This window comes from Tiliqua scincoides, chromosome 4 (genome assembly GCF_035046505.1).
Source record: "Tiliqua scincoides isolate rTilSci1 chromosome 4, rTilSci1.hap2, whole genome shotgun sequence".
Lineage (NCBI taxonomy): Eukaryota > Metazoa > Chordata > Lepidosauria > Squamata > Scincidae > Tiliqua > Tiliqua scincoides.
This window is the reverse complement of record NC_089824.1, coordinates 181,885,845-181,909,584: the sequence shown is the minus strand read 5'-3', so window position 1 is coordinate 181,909,584 and position 23,740 is coordinate 181,885,845. Positions and strand designations below refer to the sequence as shown.

The 23,740-nt window shown below is 43.5% G+C and overlaps 2 protein-coding genes across 2 annotated transcripts; one reads left to right on the top strand and one right to left on the bottom strand.

The window, feature by feature from the left end:
- Positions 1-349: 349 nt before the first annotated feature.
- Positions 350-8,842, bottom strand: ATP5PB (ATP synthase peripheral stalk-membrane subunit b). The gene is made up of 7 exons (XM_066624781.1): positions 8,732-8,842; positions 8,605-8,647; positions 6,885-7,030; positions 5,921-6,084; positions 3,924-4,049; positions 2,174-2,353; positions 350-488 (listed from the first exon to the last, which is right to left on the bottom strand). Exons 1-7 carry the CDS (start codon positions 8,760-8,762, stop codon positions 417-419), a joined length of 762 nt encoding a protein of 253 aa, XP_066480878.1. The 5' UTR covers positions 8,763-8,842; the 3' UTR covers positions 350-416.
- A 2,267-nt stretch (positions 8,843-11,109) lies between these two features.
- Positions 11,110-23,456, top strand: WDR77 (WD repeat domain 77). Its single transcript, XM_066624979.1, has 10 exons — positions 11,110-11,270; positions 13,265-13,450; positions 15,546-15,687; positions 15,770-15,819; positions 18,548-18,618; positions 18,854-18,908; positions 19,976-20,047; positions 20,146-20,254; positions 20,596-20,664; positions 21,738-23,456. Exons 1-10 carry the CDS (start codon positions 11,138-11,140, stop codon positions 21,898-21,900), a joined length of 1,050 nt encoding a protein of 349 aa, XP_066481076.1. The 5' UTR covers positions 11,110-11,137; the 3' UTR covers positions 21,901-23,456.
- Positions 23,457-23,740: the final 284 nt, after the last annotated feature.

The window sequence follows — 23,740 nt, the reverse complement described above, 5'->3', positions numbered from 1 at the left end:
TATTCAAATGAATTAAATGTACCCGCCCAGCCCTAAAACAAGTTGCATTTTTTAAACTTGGGCTCAGCCATATCAAATGATCAGCCATCCTGGCTGCTTTCTCACACTAAATATAGAAAGGAGTAGCTCCCCAATGTAATTTAAATTTAATAGTCAACTATGACTAAATTGTAATGTGTGCCAATGTCCATTGCTTTTCTGGGCTGGAAACAGAAAGAAGATAAAAACAATTTCATTCACTATGCTTATTTGTATCTTCTTCACAAGATATATACACTTTCTTAATGCAAATTAACCTTATTTCAATGATGGCAGTTTGAATGTTTCACTCTAGTAACTGTAGGCAGAGTAAGGACAAGAAGACTACATTTTAATTAAGAATTGCAACCATATGTTTTAACAAGTAAATGCTGCATTCAAACAGCTGCCCGTGCAGACTTTGACAGCGTCTTCAGGTCCAAGATGCACTTGGCAATGCTCTCCTTTTCCTGCAATACAAAAGCAAACACATGCACTCTAAGATCATCTTAGGTAAAAAACAACTTTGAAAAATAAGTGCAGAATTTGTCAGTTGGTCATTCTAGGTAATAAGGTGGAAATCAAATCAATCTAATCTGCATGTACACTGCTTTGAAATTACATTTTATACATTACTGAATAACAGCCCAATCTATCCATTCCCTCCATTTCCTGCTAAGGCAGCTGCACCACATTGTGGGGAGGGGGAATCCCAGAGGTCTCCTCCAGATATAGGAATGTTTGTCCCCTTACCTAGAGATAAGCCTCCCACGTCAGAACTGGTCTACTCAGACCATGCCAGCAATTTAGCTGGCACAAGTCCAAGTGGACCCTGGAAGATGGATCGTATATCACAGTGGTTCTCCAACTGTGGGTCCATGGCCCATGAGTGGATCACAATTTTTTGGTGGTTTGCAAAACTGACAGGGCAGATTAGGCTATGTGCATCAAGGGTTAAACACTCTGCCACTTGTGGGGGGGGGCACTGCTGCCCAAGCACCATTATAGCCACAGAAGCTTGAGGGAGGTAGAATGAAACTTTTTTATTTAGGTTTGAGAACCTCAGGTATATCAGATACCTCCCTCTTCCAGGTCTTGTCCTGCCCCATTCTTCTCCTTGTTCCTCACCCTCTCTGCCCCATCCTGCCCACCCCCTAACCCCTCAGACTCATGTTCCCAGTCCAAATGTTGTCCTCTCACGCCGACTGCAGCAGAGCTCTTAAAATGGCCACAAGTGGCATTCTGTGCACACCACCAGAAGCCAATTTACAACAGTGGAACGACTGGGCAGTAAATCAAAAATATTCAACATTGTCATTAGAGTCAAGTCCAGAGTTTCTTAAGCTTTTTCCATGTAAAGTTCCTAAAAACAGAGTGTAAAGAAGAGCAAGATGACTGGCTACTGTTCAGCTTTTTAACAGTTTCCTAGTTCCTTCACACGCTGTGTAGAGAAGCAGAAAAGAGAACCAAGGAGGCCTCTCACCAGTCCGGCATGTCCTGACTCTACACACCTTGGCCATAATACACCAGAGCCAAGTATACCTAAAGCCATTGAAATACAAAAATGGCTCAGCTCTGCTGGAGGGTAGCCCTGCTTTGTAACAACTTGAACCATCTTAACTAGAACAAGTTTTATAACAACATTTTTAAAAGTATCACTTCCAACATTTTGTATGTTGCATTATTAACTGATCAATATGTGCACAAAACCAAGAGTTAATCAGTACCAGTAAACTCATGTAGCATGCACAGAGCTAGAAGACAAATTTCCATTATTAGAGCAACTTTGCTCCAACGGTAAGACATAAGACTGTCCAGATTAATATTTATATAGCCCCATCTATGTACATCGTAAGCAGGAGCCTTGAACTCTAGGAAGCAAGTACAGGTTAAATATAAGCAATGGAACTTAAGAAGAAAAAACCCTACACAAGAGCCTGTTGCTATTTCAGACTTATATCTAAAAGCAAAAGCATTCCTCTCTTCCACTGCAATCTTTGAAAAACAGATGTAAAATATACTAAATATTGCTCCAGTACTTCAGGTGCATTTCTGTTTTATGATATGGAGATAAAGGGGGAACTCAGTCTTCCTAGCAACAAAGTATAACCAGTAGTCATGCACAAGTACCTACAGGGCAGCATTTTATAAGTACCTGTTGGGGTGTAATACTCTGTCTGACACTTCGTTCAACCCAGCTAATCATGTGATCTTGCTCCTTGCGTCGCTTGAGATGTTGCATAGCCATTTGATAATCTAGTCGCTTCTTCACCTCGGTGTATACATTGAGCAACCTTTCCCTGTAGTTAGTCTCCAACAGCATAGCAACATTGTTCTAGAGAAGAAAAAAATATATTTTGCTTTGCCATGGTAATTTCTGAATGAATTCACTTTGCAGAAATGCCACATTGCTAAGGCAGTCTCCTGTTTCCCTTCTATTTGCAGATAACATCAAGTCCACAACCTACAAAAGCTAAGTTTGAAGCAACATCTTTTTTCTGTATACTCATTCACAAATATAATTAGCAAATTTGGACATAACCACACATCCTCTCAGTCTCAGACCATGTCTCTCCTTAAACTAATGTTAAGTGTTTAAGTTAACCATATCAGGTCCCTCCACATTGTCATCAAAGTTACAGCCTAATCAAACTGGATGTCTCTCCCCCCCACCCAGGAGTGTTCAGTGCCACTAAACACACACTCAAATTGTTTGACAATGTTCTAGATAAAGTTCTTCCTTATATTTGGACTGAATGTCCTAAAATCCAGCCCATCTATTGTTTATTTTCCATCATTGATTCCCAACATTATGATAGATTTTTTCAGTTTGCCCTTAATGATAAGTGCGTCAAACTCTGATCCCATTCAGATGTCACATGGACCCACTATCCTGGCTTCACACAACATCTCCTAATTTGCATGCAAGAGAGGAGGAAAGCTGTGCTTCTGATCCTGGTTTAGACTAACACAATATTTAGACTCAGGAAATTCTTGCTTGTTTTTAACAGCATGTGCAAACAAGTCAGGATCTGATGCTGGAATGTACCCACACTTTGCATACCTGAATGCTAGAGGCTAGGGGACACTCCACAAAAGAAAGATTAAACCATGGTTCCATGTAAAGTCTGAACAGGACCACTGGCTTTTTTGGAAGACTCTTACAGAATAAAGCTTCCTAAATATAACCTAATCGTTGGTTGGTTAGAATGTTATCTTTTTTGATAGCCCAGGTCAGAATATTTTCAGCCCAATATTATGATATACAGCTGACTCCTCAGTATCCACAAGGGATCCATTCTCGCCCCCCCCCCCATAGATACCAAAACCATGGATAACCAAATCCGCTGTTTAGGCACCTTTAAACCTTCTGAAGGCGACTGGAACCCAGCTCCTGTTGCCTCTGGAGGGCTTTCTGTAGCCGACAGAGGGCGTGTGCATCTGTCTGCAGGCTTCAGAAAGCCCTCCAGACACAACTGGAGCAGAGCTCCAGCTGCCTTCAGAGGGTTCAGGTTGAGCCAGATCTGAAGATATAAAATCAGCAGATAAACAGGATCAACCTGTACTGACTTATAGGCAAGATATTAGTGGATGGTTAGCCTCACAATTATTCCAGATGTCCAATGATAATGCTATTGCTCTCCATTTCTAAAGGGATTTAGAATATTTTTTCCATTAGAGTTCCAGAAAGTCATGATGGTTTTATTCAGTTGCAACATTATAGGCGCATAAAGACAAAATAAAGATATCTGATATATTTAGAGAACAGGCAACAAACTACAACATAGCAGTTTATATCAGAAAGAGTGCTTGCCATCATCATCCAGAAGTTGTTGTTTAAGATTGCCATTTTAAATGTTAACTAATTCTGCACTGATAATGCTAATATATTTTCAATAGTGTACCCGCTTGGCATCAAAAAGATAGTGGCGACCCTCAGCCCTCCACTGCTCTTTCTTCTCGTCCTCAATTGCCTTCTCCAATAAGTTTATCGAATCATTTTTCACAGCTGTTGCAGCAGCAACTTTTTCCTGAAAGTAGAAGAAGAGAAGCTGATCTAATCTTGAAGTCCAGTTCTGTTGAATGATTTATCTGATAGCCTTGATGCCATATTTAGAAATTACAGAAAGTCTGTACATGATATATGATGAGATATAAGACTAAGTAGAAGGATTCATGACAATGAGTACAAGCTATTCAACACCCAGCAGATATTTTCAAAACACAGCATAGTATCTTTAACTTCACAGAATGTAGTATGTTGCACAAAGGTCTCTGTCTGGTTTTACACAAGTTTAGTCAGAAGTAAATCCCATTTTTTCACAATAGCAATAAATGTGTACAAAATTTCAGATGAAACATAATTCAGCGTTAATTTCTCAATTCATTTAATTGTGTAATGTCATATTAAACTATACAGTTGTTTCTCTCTGAATATTCCAAGTGCACAGTTTTATTTACAAGATTTATATACCAGCTTTCCTATGCTCAAGGCAGTATCCAACATAATAAAAAAAATAACAGAAAAGGAACATGAATAAAACCATTAAAAACAATACTGGAGCCAATTGAAAATATAAAAGCAACATAAAAGCAGCAACAGAAGAAAAGGGGTCTATGGGAGATTTTTGTTTGTTTTTTAAGCACATCAGTGCTGAAGTTAAAGAAGGACCACTGAGAAAATGGTATTACTGCACTAAAGTGTACTACCAAACTGAAGGAAAGATGAGAAGTGAAATTAGAGCTATTCATTGGGTTACACTGCTTCCAGGGGCAAGAGATGCAATGCATACTCATCACAGTAAAGTCATACTCATAGTAAAGTCAAAAGAGATTTGACTTAATTTAGTCTGTTAATGCAGCCTAGCATTGCATTAGCTTTTTTTTTCCTCCTAGCATAACTGTACACGGCACAATTTCATTAATTGTATCTTTCAGGCTCTTTATAATGTATACATGCTAAGAACTCAGAAGCAAGGTACAAAAGACAAATTATGCACCAATAATAAAAATTTATCAGTGGATAGTAGAGTTGAGTTCAAAAACCTTTATTGGCATTGAAACAGAATTTTTAAACAGGACACATACAACAGGGTTCTGATCACAACAAAAAATTCAAGTTGGTGGGACAAATGAGGAAATTTTCCTTATAACAGCTAACAAATAGTCAGCAACCAAATCAGTGGTAACCACAGAAGTATCTTCCAGAAGGGAACGCAGGGAGTCATCCAGTGAACAAGAGAGGGCAGACAGAATTGGTTCTAAAAAGGTAACACGAAATGTTCGGAGAGCCAGGCAATGGCACAGAATATGAGCCACTGTATCGGGTTCCAAGGAACAGAATTTGCAAGTCCTGCTATCAAACGGCACATTATGAAATCTTCCCTCGAGAACTACAGAGGGAAAGATATTAAATCTGGCGAGCATAAAAGCCCGCCTCTTGCTTGGGTTGATAAGTTCCCTAAAATAACTGGCAACACGGCTGGAAGATGGTAACAGACCAAAGTAGAAGGGGGAGCAGGTGGAATTAATATTAATAATAACTTGGTTACGAATTCCAGGAGTTTGGTCTTAATGATGGAATGAGCCTGATTGAGACCAATAGTGGTGAGTGATTCTAGGGTAATGTCCAGGGATTGGAGTTTGGCTTCGAAGAGTCTGAACCAAATAGAGATATAGGAATCTTTTAAAAGATCATGGAGAAGGGAATCAGGCTGAGAATTTAAATGAAAGCGCAACCGGTATTTGAAGGCTAAAGACCACGCCATGGTAGAAGGGAGATGGATTCCAAGGCCATGGTCGATAATCTGATCAAATCTGGCACACCCAAAATACGCCTAAAAAAAGTGGACGCTACCTGGTCCAGGTCTTTATTCACAGGAATAGTAGAGAGTCATCTCACCTCAATTAGCTTGTCAGCAAATGCTGCTACATCAGCACCATACTTCTTAACTCCATAGATGAACAATCCCACAATACAGACTGCAGCTATTGTTTCATGGTTTACGATATAAATTTCCTTAGAGAGAAGATAGAGCAGAAGCCCAGTTCCAAACATGTAGGGGCCTAAAAGCAAGCAAAATGATAACATTACACAGAAACAGACACTCAGCTTTGCAGACAACGGGCATTAAAAAAACCTTGCAGGAATATCAGTATCTTACTTTCCCTGCATATGTGACCTGTAAGAATAGAGAACTCATTCAAACTGTGACAAGAACTATATCGTTCAAACTGTGAATGATACTCAGGGCTTAATGAATCATCAGAAGTGCCATTTAAACTCTCCAAATTGGACCCAGATTCAATAAATACAGATTTTATTTTCTCTATCAATTTGTAGCATGGACTATACCTGTGGTACAAACAGTATGAGTTTGCAGCATGCCTGAACAAGAGTTGAAAGGTTCACAACCTGAACTATGGTGGAGAGTCAGGCCAGACTCCTGTTTTACCAGCTTAGTACATACAGTACAAAACTACATCAAGACACAGGATGGGGACGAAACTGTGTGAATACATGTCACAATCACATGTATTCCAGAATGGCACTCCTATACTTTAGATCTGTCTTGCTAAAAAGGCTAGCTCATTGCTCAAACACTGGCTCACACAGTCATCATATATAGCTTGCATACACAGTATTTTCAATGCAAGTCAGACACTGAACACCAATTCACAGAGATATGAGCCCATTTTTAGGTACTTCTATTATTTGCTGACTGCAATAGTTAAACACCACATCAGAACACGATGCAAATTCCCTAATAGTAAACAAAGAGAATGTCTATGAGCCACATTATGTTTTTTAAAAAAGTTTGTCAAGAATTGGTTTTTATTTCTGAGCAGACATGTAGGACACTGACCTGTGACTCCTGTTTTAGGGTACAAGAACTGGAAAAATTCTTCAGGGATTATGCCATGACGGACTTTGCCTCCCTTCTCTGGCAGAGGCGGTACAGGAGCCAAGTGCTGCTGTGTTGTGTGAAGTGGTCTTGATAGATGCACCACTCTGCAATAAAGACAAAGATCAGCAATGCCTTCAATTTTTCCCAAATCCTACAGGCCAACATCCACAAAGTGGAAGAAATCTGCCTGCAAGATAGCTTTACAGAGAAATGCATTTTCACTATGTGTGCTGACAGGGAGATTTGGGGACTTGACCTACCACTTTCAAAAGTGCTCCCTCTTGCGAGGGTGATATGAGAAGTCAGCAAAGTTGGGCAATGGTCTACAACCAAAATCCAGTTGGGCTCATCCTGGTAGAAACAAAAGCCTTGAACACACCACTAGGAAACAAGCATGGGAATGGAGTCAACTAGATGGTGTAATGGTTCTGGAATTGGACATGGCCATGAAGTTTCCTAGGTGGCTTTGGAACAGTCATTAACTCTCAGCTTAAGCTACCTCACAGGCTGCTGTGAGGACAAAAGGAAGGAAGGAACTTTATACACCACCCTGAGTTCCTCAGGTGGTATAACAATGTGAAAAATAGACAATCCAGAGGAAGGTTGGTGCAGGGCTTCACCCCAGGGCAGTTTCACCCTGAGAGCACCTAGAAATCCCATATCTACACTGCCTCGATCAAGCTTGCCTACTGACCAAACCCTGATGGCATTATGAACACGGCAAACCCTTCAGAAGAAACTGCTTTGTAACAGTGGAGAATTGCAGAATTCCTTTCCCCATCCCTAAATGGCCTTCACAACAGAAACAGGACCAGGAGAAATGCAAGAGGAGCAACTCTTCCAAGTTAAGGGGTCAGGGAGTTAAGCCTGTTGACCACACCAGATGGCCTGTCTCCAGAGTCTACTGCTGTGTTGCTCAACATTTCTTTCCCCTGTACCACTTTGCATGGTCTGCATACTGGAAGTACAGTACTACTGGAAGGAACTGACGATAATGCCATCACCAGTTGCTTCTGGACTCATAGACCAGATGCAACGTGACAAACACCTGCAAGAGGCTCACAGCAAACAGGAGGGTTTTTTCAAGAACATGAAAAGTGCATGCTGGAGCTCTACCTGCAGAGCCAAGCCTCCTACTGCTGCTGCTTGTAGCATTGAGTTGCCAGTCTTGCTGCTAGGTGGCAGGGGCTGGGATTGGTTCTGAACAGTTTGTAACAGATCAGGAGAAGGATCTAGGGGTGCCTGTGGACAGCTTGATGCAAGTGTCGACCCAATGTGCAGCAGTAGTAAATAAGGCCAATTCCATGCTTGGGATTATTAGAAAAGGTATTGAGAATAAAATGGCTGATATTATAATGCCGTACAGTCCCATTTTGCTCCCCCCGCAGGTAAGACTCCGAAGGGAGGGGCCGCTTGCCCACCTCGCTGAGGCTCCCCGCCAGCCTGAGTGCTCCGCCCCCTCCAGCTACACCACTGCAAAGGAGGGCACCAGGTGCAGGTCTCTGGTGGTCTTGTGTGCCCCCTGAGGCATCTAGTGGGCCATGTGAGGTGCAGGAGGCTGGACTGGATGGGCCCTGGGCCTGGTGGAGACACACTGGGCTACTCCAAGGGGGGCAGTAGGCTCCCAGCCCTTCCAGTGCGGCCCACAGGCCAAGGTGTCTCCCCCACCTGTACTCACCCCACGGAGAGGGAGGGCAGCTGGCTCCTCAAGGCGGCCGGGGCTGCGAAGGCAAGAACAGCGAGTCAAAGCACAGCCAAGCCCCTGCCAGCCGCCCAGCGCCGCCCCGCCCGGGGCCCTCACCTACCCAGAGAGCGCAAAGCCAAGCGGGACAGCATCGCCTCTCCTACACCACTGCCCTCTCCGTCCCTGTGACCCCCCGGCAAGATGGCGGCAGCGAAGCCTCGCGAGACCTGGAGAGCCCCACTCCCCCACCTCTGTGACCAAGAAGCCCTGTGAGTCCGAAAGTCACAGCGGGAAGCCACGCGAGAACACAAGGCGGGGAGGAAGGGCCATCGAGTCGAGAAAGGAAAGAGCGGCACACAGGCAGGATTTATACGGAAGCAGCGCTCTGTGGAAGACGAAAGTGGCGCCGCTCTAGCATTTCGTCTATATGGAATACACCCTATTGAGGCCGGGCAGGGTGCCTTGAATGGCAGAAAGGGCTGCCTGAGCATGCTTGTTCAGCAGGAAGGCTCCAGTCCTATCCACACTTTCCTGGGAGTAAGCCCCATTGACTGTAATGGGACTTACTTCTGAGGAGACCTGCATAGGCTTGGGCTCTCAGGCTACAATCCTACCCACACTTTCCTGGGAGTAAGCTCCATTAACTCTAATGGGACTTACTTCTGAGTAGACCTGCATAGGCTTGGGCTGTCAGTCCTATCTGTTCAATGAGGCCTTCTTTCAATGATCCCTAGGCTGGCGGCATCAAAGTCCCACCCATGGAAAATGGGTCACAGGGATAGGAAAAGGCCAGAGTGAGCATTCAGTTGTCTGCAGATGGAATTTCCAGGTTTCCTTTGATTAGGGTGACCAGATCCAAAGGGGGGCAGTGCCTATTCCTTGAATCATTACATAGAGGAGGCAATCTGGGAAGGTTCGGCTTCTCAAACGCATCCATGCTGAGCTGCACCTGCCCAAATTCCCCCTTGTATGCAGTGGTTCAAGGTGCAGGCACTCCGTTTTCCACTGTAAACAGGTACCCTCTCTGGAGCTCAATTTAGATTTGCAATCCAGAGGCTGATCCAATGCACATTTTCCTTGGAGTGGGCCCCATTGAACACAAAGGGACTTACTTTTGAGTAGCCCTGCCTGGGCTTGAGCCCAGGAAGAAAAAAAAATTATATTTGCAATGCTCCAAATTGTCCAAATAACATAAAGAGAAGGGAAAGCAGAAGAGCACTCAGAATTGGTTTAGGAAGGAGGAAGTCGGCAGTAAGAGCAAACTACAGCGCATACAGATGTCCCCCTTTAGAGGGCTCCCTAACTCCGCAATCCCAAGCAAGAAAGGGGGATTTTCCAGTTATCCCAGGTCAGCCTGAGTAGTATGTACAGGAAATTCCCATGAGTAGGGTGACCAGATACAATGGAGAACAGGGTGCCTAGACCTTGGCAAGAAGAGCCTGATCATGGGTGGGGTACCCAGGTACAAAGGGGGTAGAGAGCCTATACCTTTAACCATTGACTTGAAGAGGGAATTTTGGCAAGTGTGGCTTTTAAAACCTTCCATGTTGAGCTGCACCTGCTAAAATTCCCTCTTCTCAACAATGGTTCAAGGTGTAGGCATTAAGAACATAAGAAAACCTGTTAAATCAGGCCAAAGGCCCATCTAGTCCAGGCTCCTGTATCTTACAGTGGCCCACCAGGTACCTCAGGGAGTACACAACAGAACAAGAGACCTGCATCCTGGTGCCCTTCCTCGCACCTGGCATTCTGAGGTAGCCTACTTTTAAAATCAAGAGATTGCACATACCCATCATGGCATGATGGACTATTCCTCCAGAACTTTGTCCAATCCCCTTTTAAGGGCATTAGGCCAGATCCCATCACCATATCTTGTGGCAAGGAGTTCCACAGACTAACCACATGCTGGGTAGAGAAATGCTTTCTTTCATCTGTCCCAACTCTCCCAACACCATGGCTTGTTCTCATACATCCCCATCATGGCTTGTGACCTGTGACGGACTTTTCCTTCAGAAATGTATCCCAGTCCCCTTTGAAAGGCATTCAGGCCAGATGCCACTGCCACATCCTGTGGCAAGGAGTTCCACAGGCTAACCACTCTGTCCCCCTTTGTGCCTGGTCACCTTCTGTCTCCTTGAATGGAAAGGGACTGGCTCTTAGGTGAGCCTGTACAGGACTGCAGCCTAAGCTAGGGCTGCAATGCCAACCACACTTTCCTGGGAGTAAGCCCCATTGAACTCAATAGGGCTTACTTCTGAGTAGAGCTGGTTAGGCTTGTGCCCTCTGGCTTCTAACAGAAGAGCTGAGAGGGGTTCTATGCATCGAGGCTTACAGCAGCCCATCCTGCGCAGCCCCCCCCCCCCCGACACGAGGCCCATTGAACTGAACGGGGCTGCACTGCAAGAGCCTATGGGGAGGAGGCAAGGAGGAGACGTCGCGAGAACAGGAGCGCGAGAGCTGCGGGGGGGGGGCCGGCCCGGGAGCACGTGGGCGCGCTGGGAGCGAGTTTGGTCCTTCGCGCGCCGCCATGGAAGGAGCCGAGCCGAGCCCCGGGCAGCCGCCGCTGGTGGACGGAGAAGGCGCCGGGCCCGAGTGGAGCATCCCTCCCAACGCGCCCGCCTGCATGGAGCGGCACCTGGAAGGCGCCCACTACCGAGCAGGTACTGGATGCCCAGCCTTGGGCGGGAGTCCCTGCGCATCCCTCAGCCCTGGCACGCTTTCCTGGGAGGGAGCCCCACTGGCTAGAATGGGACTTGCTTCTGAGTAGACGTGCAGGGGGGGCTTGGGCTGCAAGGCTGCAGTCCTGTCCGCACTTTCCTGGCTGTAAACCCCACTGACTAATGGGACTTACTTCTGAGTGGACACAGTCCTAGGATTGGGCTGCAATCCTGCCCAGATTTTCCTGGGAGGAAGCCCCATTGACTCTAATGGGACTTACTTCTGAGTAGATAGGCATGGGGTTGGGCTCCGATACAGCGGTCCTATCCACTTTCCTGGGAGTAAGCCCCATTGACTCTAGTGGGACTTACTTCTGAGTAGACCTGCCTAGGATTGGGCTCTCAAACCGCCTTTTTGCACAGAGTATAGTATTGTGCCCGCATGTTGACCAAGGTCAAGTCCAGCAACCACTGGAAGAGGCTCTTGGCTCTCCTCCTCCATTCATTGCCCCCAAGGTGCTGTCCCCAGGTGAGTGTAGCATCCCTTATCCCCTCCCTCAAAATTGCAGTTCTTGCCTTAGGGTTGAAGGGCTCAGCTCTAGGTGAGCCTGTGTTGAGTTACTTACTCAGTTGTACTCCTGTGATTTTGCAATCTCAAAGTTTTCTTACCTGTAGTTAGCCTGTTCGAGTCTCCTTATGCCACCACGGGCAGCCTGCCTCCATGCACACCTGTTTTCTAGATTTTCTGAATTTTATACCAGTGTTTCTCAACCTGTGGTATGGGGACCAGTGGTGATACTTGAGGCAGTGTCTGGTGGTGTGCGTGGGACCCCTGGACACCTGCTGCCTGGTAGCAAGACCAGCGAAAAGACACAACAAATGGTAGGAGGCTTGGGTCTTCAGGCAGAGCTCCAAAGCATGCTTTCTGCATGCTCAGAAAAGCCCTTTCATCTACCCAGAGCCTCTCACTGGTGTTTGTTGCATCGCATCTGGCCTCCCTACCCAGACAAAACTAGCAGTGTTGTCACCAGTTACTTCCAATAGGTGGACCATGCAAAGTGGTATGGCAGTGGATAAACGGTGGGAAACACTGTTCTATACTGTAGTACCAATCAACCCTTGTCAAATTTCTGTTAACTGCCTCACTTTTATCATTTCCACCCTTGCCTTACCATCTCTCATTTCCACTCTATCAGTACAGACTTCAGCACTTAATGGAGTTTTGATATCTGAGGCACCTTCACTCACTCATTATGAGTGAGTGGAAAGGTGGGAAGTAGAGGAGGAATAAGGGTGTCAGAGATACAACCTCAGTGCGAGGTGGTTTTCTGCTTGAACATCTTGGCATCTCAGATTGCAGCAAAAAGTTTTAAACCTCAAAGTGCTGATTTTGTGGGTGCTTCTTTTCTATGCCTGCATGTCACGTCTTTAGATCTTGCTATATGTAAATCTAGCTTCTCAGTATTTCTCACTAGGCATTATTGTTTCTATAAATTAATGAGTTCTCATCTATTTTCTTGTATGTGATGTCATTTAGTCATTACTGCCTCAGTAATGTTAACCTGTGTACCTTAAGTTGTAACTACTTACCTGGTAAGTCTTGCTATATTCTTTTCTGCTGCAGTTTATTTAACCTTTTCCCCAATATCCAAATCTGTTCCAATTATAGTGATTAAAAATGTTTGATACATTAATCATCAAGTAGGATTTTTGTATCAAGTGTTTTATAGTTGAGAAATTAATCTTGCCAATGCAAGGGTTTATGTAGTCTTGATCCTGGAATGATCCCTGAGCAGAGTTTGACCTTTAATTGTGCTGGTAATCTTTGCATTTGATTCTCTGCAGATGAACTGTGTTATTTTAGTTTTTCAGCAGCATCTAGCTCAGCTTCAGCATTTAAAATGTTCTTTTGCTAGGTTTTAGTTGTTCAGCATCCTGTAATTATTTCTCTGCAGCTTAATTCTCTCTCTCTCTCTCTCTCTCTCTCTCTCTTCCAGATGGTACCCTGCTCCTGGGAGCATCCAGCTTGGGTGGACGTTGCTGGGTGGGTTCCATCTGGGTATTCAAGGATCCATCTAAAGCACCTAATGAAGGATTTTGCTCTGCGGGAGTTCAGACTGAAGCAGGCATTGTGGATCTGAATTGGGTGGCAGATAAAGGCATTTTAGTTGCCTCTGATTCAGGTGAGCGATTCAGGGTGAGCATCTACTATAGAGAAAAAGTAAGGTTTCAAGTGTATGTTATGTGGATTCTCTTACGGGCAACTTCAGCTGTATAATTTTGTACTAAGATGTGGGTAAGGTGTTCATGGAAATACTTTAGCCTTTTTCAAAATGTTGTGCTTTAGCTATTGTTGCATTCATCATTCTTTCTGGTTCCCTGTTCCTGTTTTAACTGGTGACATTACCAAATCCTAATTGTGTGCGCTTGCAAGCAAGCAGATTGTAGCTATGTGGGAAGATTGCAGTTCACCAGCTCCCAGCTCATCCCATGTTTCAAAGGAATTTGGGAGGGTGCAAGCTGACATAATGCATGTAATAGTTAAACATAAACTGTTATGCTTATGCATAAGCACTATTATGCTTATTATGCTCTCTCACAATGGAGAGAGGTGAAAAGCGGTGTGCCCCAAGAATCTGTCCTGGGACCAGTGCTCTTCAACCTCTTCATAAATGACCTGGAGACAAGGTTGAGCAGTGAGGTGGCGAAGTTTGCAGATGACACCAAACTTTTCTGAGTGGTGAAGACCAGAAGTGATTGTAAGGAGCTCCAGAAGGATCTCAAACTGGCAGAATGGGCAGCAAAATGGCAGTTGTGTTTCAGTGTAAGTAAGTGTAAAGTCATGCACATTGGGGCAAAAAATCAAAACTTCAGATATAGGCTGATGGGTTCTGAGCTGCCTGTGACAGATCAGGAGAGAGATCTTGGGGTGGTGGTGGACAAGTCAATGAAAGCGTCAACCCAATGTGCAGCAGCAGTAAAGAAGGCCAATTCTATGCTTGGGATCATTAGAAAAGGTATTGAGAACAAAACAGCTAATATAATGCCGTTGTACAAATCGATGGTAAGGCCACACCTGGAGTGTCCAGTTCTGGTCACCACATCTCAAATAGGATATAGTGGAAATGGACATGGTGCAAAAGAGGGCAAGGAGGGCAAGGTTATCAGGTGCTCCCTGGGGCATTTGGTGGGCCACTGTGAGATACAGGAAGCTGAACTAGATGGGCCTATGGCCTGATCCAGTGGGGCTGTTCTTACAAATAGCTACTCCTGACAAGTAAAAATGGACTTAAGGTGATTGGGCAAGGAAGTTTGTTGTTTTTTAAAGCTCCTTAGGCTAAAGCAGCACTCCTCAAACTTTTTGGTTTCTTTAAACTCTATCTAGGAGTCTAAAGGGCTTCAGCAAATTGCAAGAAATCCCTTTCCTATAAGAAGTGCACTGAGAGAGGTGACTTCACTCAAAGTTTACAGTTTTAGTATAGAAGAATAAAGATAGAAATTTTAGTAGTGGTTGCTTTTAATGCAAAGTGTATTTGGTGCATCTGAGGAGAAATAACCACTTTAAGGGAAAGGATTTTAGGAGTTCCTGCTCTTCCACCCAGCTGCTAACCCCTAGAGCAGCGATTCTTAGCCAGTGTGCTGCAAATGGTCTGCAAGTGTGAGAGTTTGGGGAGAGGGTTATTTATTAGTAGGGCCGTTGGGAGATGTGAGTCCCCCCACTAGCAGCATGGTATGCCTTGTGAGTTGTCAAAAAACTGAAAGCCTGCCTTGACCATTTTAGTGCCTTGTTAGTGTGCCATTAGATGAAAAAGGTGGAAAATCACTGCTCTAGAGACAGGAAGAAAGAAGGGAACAAAAAGGGAGGGTGGCAAAGAGGAAAATTAAAAGATTTCCAAGTGCCCAGTCTAGTGACCTGCTTCATTCAAGAGGGTATGACATAGGCATTAATTAGAAGAAATAAGAGGTTGATTGATAATGGGATCACTAACAATTTTACAATGAACATGTTTGTTTTTGGGTTTTTTTGCAAGTGTTTGGAGGTTGCCACCATCTTCTGTTTTGCTACTGTTTGGGTGCTGCTGCCCTTTTTTCTGTAACAGTGGCCAGCTACGTGCCCATGAAGGCCATAGATATTTTGGGATGATGGATATGATCTTATTTACCTTCTAGAGGGCCTCTTTAGGTTTACCAAGAAGATATAGTAATGGGGAGCCACCTCTTGTGCATGTGGCCTTCCAGAAGAATCCATCTGTTGAATTTGTTCCTTTTCTTGTCTAGGTGCTCTGGAACTTTGGGAACTCGATGAGAACGAGACTCTGATAGTGAACAAGTTCTGTAAATATGAACATGATGATATTGTGACAACCTTGAGTGTCTTCACCAACGGTACGCAGGCTGTTAGCGGCAGCAAAGACTTCAGGTGATCCATTTATGGTGCTGTTTTCTACTTAAAGTACAAGCATCCATTTCTTTCCTTAACTTGATCTGGGTTTCATATCTAGTGTGAAGATCTGGGACATCCCTCAGCAAACCGTGCTCAACTCCTACCGAGGTGAGTGCTAAACTTGGTCTCTTTTGTTTTATTACTTCTCTTTTAGCCTCTTTCCTCCCAGGGAGGTCAGAGCAGCATATTGTCTCTCTCTCCCTAGGCTCCTGTCAAATTTAACTCCACAAACTGTGTGAAAGAAGTTAGGGGCTAAGAGAGAGTATGACTAATCCAAGGTTATTCAACTTCAGGGCTGAGCAGGTCATGAGCCAAAGTCTCCCCATCCCATGCCTAGCATTTTTGTACACGACATCCTACTGACTACCACCTACCAGTGTTCAGTTCAGAGCTGTGCCTGGACTTTAGTACTATCATCTCAATAGGAAAGTAGTAGTTTTACTGGTCACTATAACTTGCAAATGAAGCAGGATGAAGACCATATCCCACCAGATCATGTAGTGACTTGCTGCGTGTGGTAGTCTTGCTTGTCCATATGTTTTGCCACACTGAATGCTTTGGTTGCCCACCAGAAGTTCAATAGATTCGGTAGATGGACATTTTACACTATCTTATGCGTACAATTATGTGCCAGCGTCTTTGCAAAATTAAATCAAAGTAGTCTGTGCTGTCAGCTGTGCTGACAGCTACTTTTCATTTTTTTAGATGAAAAAAATGGCAACAGGAAGAATACTGATATAAATTCTGATTTGTTATCTGATTCTGATTAAAGACATATTGTTAAGAACAGTGCTGTTATCTGAGTGTATCAGCTGTTCCCCAAGTGTGTGTTGCCGAGGCATTCAGGATGCCAGCTGCCCAGCAGGGATACTGTGCCACTCAGATAGTGGTTGGAGGCTTAACATGGTGGGAAGAGCTTCAGTGCACGAAAACCACACGCTGAAAAAAGCCATCCTGCCCACCTTGGGCAGCATTTTGGACCTGTAAAGAGATAGTTGCTAGTCACTTCCAGGAGTCACATGCTACCTTCACAGTGCAGGAGCGGTGGGGGGAGGTGTTGTGGATCCCAACAGTTTGGGAACCACTGGGGTAGCGGTTCTGAAACTCTCAGAGAGTTTGGACACCTTGTGAGTTCCTGCAGGGGCAAAGGCAGTGATGCAATGGCTACGATCACACAGCTGCTGGGGCAAAAGGATTTTTTATAGGAACAGCCTTTTGTGCTTGGGGTCCTGAAGGCTGAAAAGTGAAGTGAAAAGTTTTTTCAGAGTTTTGGACCACATTCAGCAGGCTCAATGCGGCTATAACTACCATCCTTTGTACTCTGGCATCTGCCTGGAGAGGGCTTTTATTTCCATAGTCTGAACTTTTTAACTTGAACTGCATGAGTGTTGGTGTCTTAACCTTTAGCTGGGGCTGTTTTAGTTTTTACCAGGAGATCAATTTTTAACTTTTCGGTTGTTTTTAGTGCTTCGATTATACCCTACAGATGTGAGGGTGAAATGCTAGGAGAACTTAAACCTGCTGAATGTGGTCAAAAGCCCAGGAAAAACTTTTTACTTGAGGGTTTTTTAACTTACCTGAGGCAACGCTGGTCTCATGGGGGTTCTGGGGAACCTGTGGACCCCTCTGCAGGGCTTCCCAAGTCTCCAAACTGCTGAAAATAGTAAAAAAAACAGCCACTTCTGATTTTGCAACGAAAACCAGAGGTGGCTTTTTTAAATACTATTTTCAGCAGTTTGGAGACTTGGGGAGCCCTGCAGAGGGGTCCACAGTCTCCCTGGAACCCCATGAGGCCAGCGCTGCCTCAGGTAAGTTTTTTTAAAAAAAACCCGTCTCCAGCAGTGGCTCATTCATAGCAATCGCCTCATTGCCTTCACCATTCCCCCAAGGGGTCGGAGACAGGGCTTCCCTGGCTGGGCCATTGCAGTATTTGGGAACCTCTGTTCTGGGATATGGCATTTAATAAAATAAAAAGAAGCCCAATCCTTTGCATGTCTACTCAGAAGTCCAGTTATAGTCAATAGGGCTAACTCCCAGGTTAGTGTGGATAGGATTGTTGCCGAAGACTGGCTTCCTCTTATGTGCCACTTTTGGGAGACTCAGTTGCCCTTGTGAAGATGGCCCCAGAAAAGTTCTTTTACTTCATGATCATTATCCTTGTTATGGTGGATCTGGTGGTCTAAAGACATCCTCATCCCCATCAATTAAAACTTCAGGCAGTTAAGGAGAAGTGTCAGGGTGACCTCATAAAAGACTGAAGACATCTGGATGTAGGAACACAAATTAGTCCCTGAACTGGCCTGTTACACCAAAATGCATTGTGTCTAAGGTTTTGTAGGAAAGTTTGCATGTGCAGCTAAGCAGCCAAAGCATTTCTTATTAAAAGTAACCTTATAATTGAATTCTAAATAAAATTCCATGAGGTCTTTTTTTCAAGTGCAGGTAGGCCCTGACTTATGGCTGACCCGACTAACACATGTGCAGTTTGGAGCAGCTGCATGATAGCTCTGTTCCAGCTTAAGTTGGTTCTGACTTCCAGACAAATACCTAGATTGGAACCTGTACCTCTTTGTACATTTAGGAAAACTCCTTAGGCCTCTGATTTTTTTTCAGGCTTTTTGGGATGTTATTTTAGGATTCAAGTAAACTCACTGCATATGAGTTTCAAGAACTAACTGCATATGGGCCTGTGGCATTTTTCTTCTCTGAGTAAAGTCTTCCATGAAAGGCTCTTATCTGCAATGATGTTTTCTTCTATCCACAGTACATATGACCTTGACCTCCTAAACATGTATACTAATATGGTATATTGTGTGTTTTGTTTAATTTTGTCTAGCTCATTCTGGTCAAGTGGCATGTGTGGCCTCCTGTCCTGGAAAAGATACAGTATTCCTATCTTGTGCAGAGGTAAAGCCAACATTTTGTTTCTGATCCTTCAGAGTTATCATGTTCATTTTAACAGAAGAGTGATAGTTTGGTAGCATCTGATATTGTCACTGTAGGCATAAAGGAGCAAGGGAGGAACAAGGTAGATCTGGATAAATTTGCTTGTTAGGGTTGGAATTGTGGCACCTAATGATGATTTTGCTTTTAAGAATATTTTCATGTCATTTCATTTTTTTTGTTTGTTTTAAAAACTTAGGACAGCAGGATTTTACTTTGGGATACCAGAACTCCAAAACCAGCAACTCGGATTGGTATGTCTTACGGCACCAAGTTATTTATATTTTGTTTGATTTTGGAAGATGGTATATTTAATAACTAGTAACCCTCTTAATTTAAACCATTTTCATCTGGAGCAGATGTAGTCATTTAGTTTATCAGTTCGGCATGAACTACCTGATTACCAATTGGTGATCTAGAGCAGGTAACTGTTCAAGTTTGTGTGTCCTCTCATTCCCTTTTTCATACAAATTCTGCACTTCTTCTGGAAGGATTACTTTATTGGCATTAACTATTGTTGAGACTAAGCAAGATTGTCCAGAATTGTAGTTTTCAGATAGTAGCTTTGAACAATCCTACATAGTTCATGAGTCATAGATTATGTCAAACTGTAGTTACGGTACACTGTGGTGGGCAGAGGGGCGATAACTGTACACAAGAGGTGAGGATGAGCATGTGAGCCTGTAGCATGTTCAATAGGAGTATTGTGTCTGCACCAGACTCATTGGTTTGCTGTATCTCCTTCAGACTCCCAGCCAGTCAACATTACAGTTTCTCACAGTGTAACATACTGGACTCATTTGAATCCTTAAATTCCATGGGGGGAAAAATCCACAGTGGTGGTTTGTAAGTTGGTTGGTTGTTCCTGAGATGCAAAGCTTGGAAAACAGACTTGAATTAGTGTTATTGGAAGGCTGTTGAATCAGCATGGTCTGTGCTCAGGCAATCTAACTTCAGTAAATCAAAGGAATCATAAGTATTCCCAGCCCGACACCTAGATCTTCTGCCTTTCTCCTGCACCTCCTTCCCTCTTCTGAAGCTTTGGCCATCTAAAAAGTAAAGTGAAATACCTTTCGATATTCCATTTATTTAAATGTTCTGGGCCTTCCCAAAAAGTATTTGTAACAGGTTATGAATTGTAATGCCTTTTCCTTATATGTTATTGGGTTATGTTTTGAACAGATTAGCTATATCCTCCAAGGCTGAAGATGATTATAAAATCCATGCATATCATTCAGTCACCCATTAGCTGCAATAATAAAATGGGAAGAGCTTTGAAACTGATCATAGTTCCTTTTCTTTTTTTCCTCCTCCCACACAGACTGCAGTGCCTCTAGTAACATTCCTACCTCACTGGTGTGGCATCCACATCGAACTGACACTTTTGTATTGGGTAAGGAGTATTTCCTGATGCATGCTATCTAGACATTGCAATCAAAGGCTCTGAATGTCTGACTTGGAAATGTTTCTGCTTTTACTGTCATTCTGAAGGTGACGAAAATGGGACAGTTGCCCTTGTGGACACAAAGAACCCAAATTCGGTTGCCAGCTCAGCTGTCCACTCCCGAAGTATCACAGGATTTGCTTTTTCTGCACATAGGTATGATCTCTAGTGTCAATAGAAGTCAGCCTGTGTTGTGTCTATGCACTCTGGTACCTAAATTCAAAATTTGAATAGACAGAATTATTTATGTGAGGGTGTTAGGTGAAGTACAGGGGATACTCCTCCAAGTCTAAGTCTAGTTCTCTTCCAAGGTCAACAGTTGTAATGCATAGAAGGCTCTCTTACCTCTGTAGAATGGGGTATACACTGTAAAGATTTGGGTGGTTGGGTGATTCTTTAAGCTGGCAGTACATTTCAGGGATGTTGAAGGAAGGTATGGTCTACAGGTTATTTGCATGACTTTTGCCTTAACACAAAAGCTTTGTTTTTTCCTTTAGTTCATCCCTTTTGGCTTCCATCAGTGAAGACTGCTCAGTAGTTGTTCTTGACTCCAATTTTTCAGAAGTGTGAGTATGAAATAGATACATCAACTCCTACCCTGCTTCGCTTTCAGCTTGTTTCTTTTCTAGATTCAGTTAAGAGTTGACGAGTAGTTCCCGAGAGTTGACTACTATTTTGCCCTGCTTAGGAGCCAATCCTATCCTCAGTTGGCCTGTGTGATGCAGCACTGCTAACATAGCTCCTACTGCATCCTGCAGCCCAGCTGGAGCCAGGCTGATAGGGAAAGATAAGTAAATAAATTTGTTACTTACGCTTCTGCTGCTCCCTGGTCCCCCATGGGCTTGCTCACATCTGTGCCAACTGTTTTGCTGGTGTAAGTTTGCTAGTCCAACGGAGTATTTCCAGCCTGGAACAGGGGCTCTGGATCTTATGGGTGCTGCTGCCACTGAGATCCACCGTCCAATCCATTGCTGTCATGCAAGGAAGGAGACAGTCCAGGTATTGCTTGCTAGGCCCAGTCTTACTCTGCAAAGGCAAACTAATTAAAGGGCTCTAGTGCAGGAAGGCAAGGTTAGAACTATACAGCTCTCCATGCTCTTTCCTCCATTGTGTTGGGGATTGCATGGGGGAACATTTTGTCTGGCTTGTCACATATTGGGTTCTGTTGATATAGTAGCCTGGGATGAGAGGGAAACCAGAAGTGGACATTTATATGGATAGTGCTCCAGAAACTGCCATTATTTCTTAATTCCTACAGGCATAAAAGTTAAGCAACAGCAGTTATTTTTTTCCTTTAAACAAAGAGCCCAATCCTGTCCAACTTTCTAGCACCAATACAGTTTTGACGATGGGGTGTGCACTGCATCTTGCAGTGGAGGGCAGTCACTGAAACCTCTTCAAAGAAAGGGAATGTTTGTTCCCTTACCTAATAGTTGCATCAGCACTTGAAAGAGGAATAGGATTGGGCCCAAAGTCATTAAAATAGGAATCTCAATTTTGCAAAAGAATTTGGGTCCATTTCAATTCCTTTCCAGCAATGTGTAGCTAATCATATCATAAGGGTGACTTGTTCATTATTTTGTGAATATAGCAGCGTGCTTCTCAAAAACAATCACACAGTGTTTTGTGCCTTTTCCAGTTTCAGAAACCGTTCTCATCGAGACTTCGTCAAAGGCTTATCGTGGTCACCCTCAAACAAAGGCTCACTGACGACTGTTGGATGGGACCATCAAGTTCTACACCACACAGTCCCAACACAGAATAATAACCATCCTTCGGGGAAAAACAACATATCTGCATAATTTTGTATGCCCCTTCTTGGGTCCGTCTCCCTGGAATAGCATCCTTTTTGCAGCCAAGAAGAAAGGTCCTATAGCAATTTCATGTTAGATGAGCCAGGCATGTGTTGCTTTCAGTCAGGAACTGCAGGTAATAGAAGTTTTGTTGTGGGACACAGAGGAATTTCAGCACCAATCTTAAAGGACTATGCTTAAAAAAAAAAAAGTCAAGAGCAAACATACAAACCATAGAGTTCGACTTCATATTCTTTATTCTTTTTAGAACCTGGAAAGTGATCATGTGCATGGGTGTGGCTTTTTCCCCCAGTAGTGCTTGAAGTAGCTTCTGAGTTTACTTGTCAACCTTCAATTAGGGTTATACTTATGACTAAGGAAGTGGATGAAATAATTCTGCTAAAGGAACAGGAATGATCAGTTCACCTCAACAGGGCTTGTTAATACCAACCCCTGGCTGGTCCCAGCTCCACTCTGTCATCTAAATTGTCCCCACTTTAAGATGTAGTGCATGTGATGTAGATTTATCTGGTGTAATGATATCTGGAAAGAGATTCCCAAGTATCCATATTTTAGGTAGGCATTAACTGAGAAGTTAGGGTTTGGAACGTATGCTAGGTGCAGTTTTGGTACTAAAGGTATCAATCTCATATATTCTAGCCAGGGAAGTCTACATAGCTGAAGAATCCATCTCCAGCCTATGTAAACTTTTTGTGTGTGTCTCATTTTTTGTCCTTTAATATCTCTGTCATGAAATACAAAGAGATCATGGCTATGTACCAGCATCACTATCAGATGTTCAGCCCAGGTTTTCTTTGGATTTGTGTTTCTTGCCCCACTTCACCGTGCCCTCATAGCAGAAGACTTGTGAAACGGAGAAGATGCAAACACAATTTGCCATATAGCATGGGGAGTTACTGCTTAAGGGAAAAAATACAGGGTGAAAGCATATGAGCACATCCTGGCCAGTTCTCATTTGTTGTAGAACATGACTTTGAATCAAATGGCTTCACTTAAATTACAAGCTATTTCCAGATAAATGCATTCAGGATTCTTGGTGGGTCCTGGTGGTTCAGGCTGCCTTTTCATTTGTGAGTGCTTACTAATTAGGCTTAGAGCTTTGTTCCTCCTGGTTGATTTTCCCCAGGTTGGAGTAAATACAGCAAGGTTAAGAGGAAGTTACCTTTCCTCCTCTTTGGTAATCACTCCTTTGTAATTTGATTTGGGTCCTTTTGGTGTTGCAGATCTCTTGTGCAAAATTCCATGCCTGATACCCTGGCAGGTAGACTTAACTTGCTACTGTATACTTTATTTTGTTTTCTGGTTTCATCCCTGAGTTTTATGATGACGATTTATTGTGGGCATGCTGATGTCTGACATTGCGGTTTTGTCATGGAATGCTAATTGAAGAACTGAAGGGGGAGTTTTTGTTCTGCTGTGAACTTCTGAAACAAAAGAAGAGGGATTTTGTGCTTATTTGATGTTGGCAATGAGCACTAATCCAAGACCGTCATGACACCTGAAAGGGAATACTTTTTTTTAAATAAATCCCTTTTCATTTTTAATCTGGTGTACAAGACTCTAACTGTCCTCTTTGTAATCTGCTTATGTTTTTTCTATTTTATTCAACAGTGTCTTCATTGCATTGTGTGCAACAATTGTTTTTGAGATGTTCATTCACCCCTCCCCCATGTATAACCAAAAACCTCATGTCACGTTTTAGCAGTGATATGGGTAATTGGGAAAATGTCCAGTTTTCTGGATTGTTTGGCCTAGTATGTTTGGCTTATAATTGGTAACAAAACTTTAAAGGTAGGCCACATTAATTTCATGTGTCATTTATATAAAT

Coding starts and splice junctions, on each gene's coding strand:
- WDR77 (XM_066624979.1), top strand. CDS start 11,138: ATGGAAGGAGCCGAGCCGAGCCCCGGGCAGCCGCCGCTGGTGGACGGA. Junction 18,619..18,853: donor TATTCCTATCTTGTGCAGAG/GTAAAGCCAACA, acceptor TTAAAAACTTAG/GACAGCAGGATTTTACTTTG. Junction 20,255..20,595: donor TTTGCTTTTTCTGCACATAG/GTATGATCTCTA, acceptor TTTTTCCTTTAG/TTCATCCCTTTTGGCTTCCA.
- ATP5PB (XM_066624781.1), bottom strand. CDS start 8,762: ATGCTGTCCCGCTTGGCTTTGCGCTCTCTGG. Junction 7,031..8,604: donor CTGCCCTCCCTCTCCGTGGG/GTGAGTACAGGT, acceptor TCTTTATTGCAG/AGTGGTGCATCTATCAAGAC. Junction 2,354..3,923: donor ATCTTTTTGATGCCAAGCGG/GTACACTATTGA, acceptor TTTCTTCTCTAG/AACAATGTTGCTATGCTGTT.